The sequence below is a fragment of the Camelina sativa genome, chromosome 9 (genome assembly GCF_000633955.1).
Source record: "Camelina sativa cultivar DH55 chromosome 9, Cs, whole genome shotgun sequence".
NCBI classification, from domain to species: domain Eukaryota; kingdom Viridiplantae; phylum Streptophyta; class Magnoliopsida; order Brassicales; family Brassicaceae; genus Camelina; species Camelina sativa.
In genome coordinates, this window is record NC_025693.1 from 17719931 (window position 1) to 17724859 (window position 4929).

The 4929-nt window shown below is 35.6% G+C and overlaps 1 protein-coding gene across 1 annotated transcript; it reads right to left on the minus strand.

Moving 5' to 3' along the window:
- On the minus strand, positions 2906-4018 carry LOC104711250. The gene is made up of 2 exons (XM_010427939.2): positions 3224-4018; positions 2906-3092 (listed from the first exon to the last, which is right to left on the minus strand). Exons 1-2 carry the CDS (start codon positions 3994-3996, stop codon positions 3086-3088), a joined length of 780 nt encoding a protein of 259 aa, XP_010426241.1. The 5' UTR covers positions 3997-4018; the 3' UTR covers positions 2906-3085.

Here is a 4929-nt window from a genome sequence, read left to right on the forward strand (position 1 = left end):
TACAAAGGTGGAGATATCATAAAATTTTAAAGAAGTGTTGATGAAGTTTCAAAATTTATAAAGTCAGTATAAATCCAAAAACAACACTAATTGAGAAATTTGGAAATCGATTAATCTAATTGTGTATTTTTGTTCTTGAATTTAGTTATCCTAAATAGTAGTGAAAACTTGAATGAAGTTCAAGAGAGTAGAGAAAGTTATGGGTTATGATCTCTAACATTGTTAATGGAAAAATAAGAAATGAAAAATTATGTATTTTTCAGACCAAAAAAAAAAGTTCATGTATTTTTCTGGCAAAAAATAAATAGTTTGTGTTTTTTTCTGGAACTTTTTTCAAAAATAGTAACACCGTCACAATACTGTTAACGGTCGTAACGGAGACGAGGAGAAACTGGAAAAAAATAATAGTTCGTGTCTTTTTTATTAACTAAAAATAGTCTGCGTGTTTTTCTGGCAACGAAAAAAGTTCATATTTTTTTCTGGCAAATATTAAATAGTTGGTGTTTTTTTTGGGAATTTTCCCTTTTTTTTTTTTTCTTTTATGAAAAACTTATTAGTATGTTTACATTCATTTTTCTTTCTGATATGCTCAAATTTACTCTAAAGGTACTCTCTCAAATTAAGAGATCAATTGTAGTACTTAGGGGTCGAATCCACAAGAATTCTAGATTCACACAATAGATTTAATAATCTTTTAATTATGCTAAACCAAAATTATAATTTAAATAGCAATGCAAAAACAGAAAATAAAAGAGTTGTAAATCAATAGGAATAAACGCTAGGCTTAGGGAAAATCTCAAGAAATCATGGAAAATCAGATCAATTAATTAAACAAGCATGATTCAACAATTAAACACCGTTCTTGAACTCTAAACACAATTATAAAATAAATCAGTTCTCAGTGCAAATATTATCAAAGTTTAAAACCAGAAAATGTAAATCTCTTTGCAAAATTCAAGTTAAAAACCAGCAATAAAATCAAGTTTAGATAAGTTCACAAAATCACTAATTCAAATCTCTTTACAAAAGGTAATTTTGCTCACCAAAGGTTTTTTCAGGAAAATTAATTATATTCTCATATCAATCAATAATCTTAAGATCTAAATCCAGATGACTAATCAAAGATCTAGCATTAAAAATAACCTATGGTGAAGAACAAGAAAGATAATGAATCATAAATTAACAGATCTAACAATCCATGAAATCTCTAATGAAAAACCCTAAACCTAACAAGCAGATCTACTCAGACATAATCAATGAAACACAAAACATCTTCTGAATAAATTGCATTAAGAAGGAGATTAAAGAAGAAGTAAAGGAGTTCTGAATCTTCTCTGAAGGAGTCTTGATTCTTCTCTCCAAAAGCTCTCTAAAAATCTGTCAGGGTTTTCTCTCAAAAGTTGCAGGGAAAAATAAAGCTTAGGTCTAAACAATGATCCAAAAATCCTATTTATATTCCTAAACACGTCCAGGGACTAATGATGCAAATATGGAAAACTTTGGGGCATCTTTGTAAATCTTCAAAACTTGTGGGAAAACTTCCAATTTCTTCTTTTGGCTCTGCATCGATCGACACCATATCTTGCATCGACCGATGCTGATCTCTGAATTCGTCTCTCAACTTCGTAGCTCAGCCTCAATGCTTGATTAAGCTTCAAATCTTCCTATTTAGCTCCATTATGCTCTTATCTATGCTAAATCCTATAAAGACTCAAAAGACTCTAAAAATACCAAAAAGACTCTATAAATAACACTTATATCATGGCTAAAAACACCTAAAAACCATGATATATCAACTCCCCTAGACTTAGCCTTTGCTTGCCCTCAAGCAAAACATAAACTTAGCCCTGTGGAAGAAGTTTGAAAACGCAGGAACTCATTTCTTTTTTAAAGTAATGCCATGATCATCCAAACCATAATCCATATGCTTAGCTGATAAATCCAAATCGAACCACCATGAACTTCTCCGTTGACTTTCATAGCATCCCAATTTCAAACCAAATTACACTACTTCCTCCATTAAGCCTTCATCGGTGGGTCTCATCAATTTGATCAATATCAAGAACCTTCTAGACTCATTCCCGTACAATACCATAACAAGCAAGACATATCCTTTACCACATGTGGTACTCTTTCTCTCCCCCAGACTTATTCTATTTTATCTTTCTTAGAGCTTTGCTTTGTTTTTTTTTCCTCAAAGTTGTAGGCGAATAATGGGGTCATCGGTAATTTACCTACCCCTCACTTCCAAGCTTTGTATGATCATTTGACTCAAGAGTAGAATAATGAGGTCACAAGTAATTTACCTATCTCTCTAAACTGATCAAAATCATCTCATCTTTTCTTATCTCTCTCTTTTTTTTTTTTTTTTTTTTTTTTTTTTTTTTTTTTTTTTTTAAAAAAGCTCTCAGGATTTTTTTTAACTTGAATGAGGGAGAGGAATACAATTTTCTTTTGAACCTTACTTTCCAGGTATGAACAAGGAGTCAAGCTCTATGAACATCAATCTCCTTGATGAGGTAAAAAGAAAAGTACATAAATTACCTCAAGCTTTTACGGATTCTATTGGAAATTCGGATGTCTCTGGTTCACTGGTCAGCCATTAGATTTTTCATTAGTCGGATTTGTGGATTCAATCTGCAGTATTAATCAACCAAGGCAGTATACTAAATAGAAAAATCATAGTTCCCAACACAAATTTGACTCAATAAAACCATTTTTTTTTCTACTGACTCTCAAAAACAAAAACGTAGTTAGTAACTGCCTTCCCCAGAATTAAACAACAATGTTCCCAGTGTTATCAAGTAAGAGATTGACGAATAAAATAAAATTAAATAAAAATAATTCATAAGAAAAAGGAAAAAGAAAAACCTACCAGTGGGTTGCCTCCCACTAAGCGCTTGTTTTCAGTCATTAGCTTGACTGTGTCGGATCTCAGGTATCCGGTGGATCAGAACATGGCAGTGAATGCTTCCGAGAGGAATGTCTCATCATCCAAGGTGGTGTGTAGGCAGTAGATGAAAGAGGTCTACAATGGACATGAGGAACAGGACCAGGGCGTGACTTAGGTATGGGTGGCTTTCTTTTATGTCCTGCAAAATCATCAATAGAAGAATCAAGCGCTCTACGATAATCTCGTGGCTTGGTTAACTGCAAAACAGTGTTTGTACCTTTGAAATTCTTATTGATGAATGGAGAAGGTTTGGGTGAAGAAGATGCATACCTTGGCCTTACCTGTGGCTTTTGAACTGTGGAAAGGTGAGATTTCAGCTTTACAACTGGTCTAGGACTTGCTGCTAAGGAATCAATTCGAGAATCTTTGGTTTTGGACAAGTTTGAGCCGATTCTGGAAGGTGTGTCGATCAATGCAACAGCTGCATCGATCGATGCTTGGCCTGCAACTCGTGTTTCTTCAACGGTTCTGCAGCTTTCCTCAGCAATCCGTGTTTCCATTACAAAAACATCATCTACCAGCGACTTGTCATGGATCAGAACCTCATCATGGTCTCTAGTACTGATTAGATGATCTCCACTCCAATCTTCAAGCTTAACAGCTTGCTTACTCACTTTCTCAACAGTCTCCAACTCTTTGACATACCCAGCAGTAATGTCTTCATGAAGTTCTATGAGTAGATCATCATCAGAAGCAATTTTCACAGAAAATGTCTGACCATCAATAGTGGGAACCCTTCTCAGCTTGTCCATCTCAAAGTTCATAACCAAATCATCTATATTCAGAGCTATGTTTCCCTGCTTAACATCAATGATGGCACCAACTGTAGCCAAGAATGAGCGTTCTAAGATGAGAGGATCACTAGGCTCTTTGTCATATTCCAGCACCACAAAGTCATTGGGAATCATGCATTCTCCAATCTTAATCGAAACATCTTCTAAGACACCTTCAAGAATCCTTCTAGATCGATCAACTAATATAAGAGAGATCATAGTTGGCTTGAAATCTGTCATCCTAAGTCTCACAGCAAAAGAATGTGGCATCAAGTTAATACTAGAGCCAAGATCAAAAAGTGAGTGAGGAAACCTTCCTGTGGAGATAGAGCAATCTAACACAAAACTTCTAGGATCTGGTACTTCTCTGCAATCCTACTTTGAATCACTGCACTTACTTCCTTAGAGACAACCACCTCCTGCTTCTTATCATTTTTCCTCTGTGGAGGCTGCTTCAACATAATTGAGCTGACATCCTTTGTAAGCAGTGCTCCTTCCTCAGGACTCAAACCATTGGTGACCATCCTCTTCATATATCGCTTAATCCCAGGAGAAAACTTGACAGCATCAATCAAAGGCATCTCTATCATCACCTTGTCCATCATAGCCTTGTATCTAGCTTCCTCAAGCTCCTGCTTAGACCTCATAGGCTTAGGAAAAGAAACCTTAGGCTTATATGCTTTTTCTGAATCAGATGGTGGAACTCGAAGAGAAACCGAGCTGTTTGTGGGGTGTGTCGATCGATGCTGACATTGTGTCGATCGACGCTTGATTGAGTTTGCATCGATCGATGCTCCTGTGTATCGGTCGATGCAACATACGCTATCGAATGGTTGTCTTCTTCCTTCACCAAAATTGCATTACAAGCATGCTTAGGGTTCGACTCTGTTCTTCCAGAAAGAAATTCCTCTTGTCTTTTAACAGACCCAACAGTCTGAATCACTTGATTCTCCAGCTTATTAATATGAATGTTTAATACATCGAACTTCCCAGTAAGCTCAGTGTATACAGAATCAATCTTCCCATTGAAGTCCACTGTAAACTTCTGTTGACCTTCCAAAATCTGTCCAATCATTGATTCCATCTTGCTCTCTGAATTGGGTGGAGGGAGGGGTTGGTAAGAAGAAGAACTATAGTTCCTAGTGAAGTTGTTGTTTGGATTTCCTTTGAAGGAATTCTTCTGACCAATTCTCTGATTTTGAT

Coding starts and splice junctions, on each gene's coding strand:
- LOC104711250 (XM_010427939.2), bottom strand. CDS start 3,996: ATGCCACATTCTTTTGCTGTGAGACTTAGGATGACAGATTTCAAGCCA.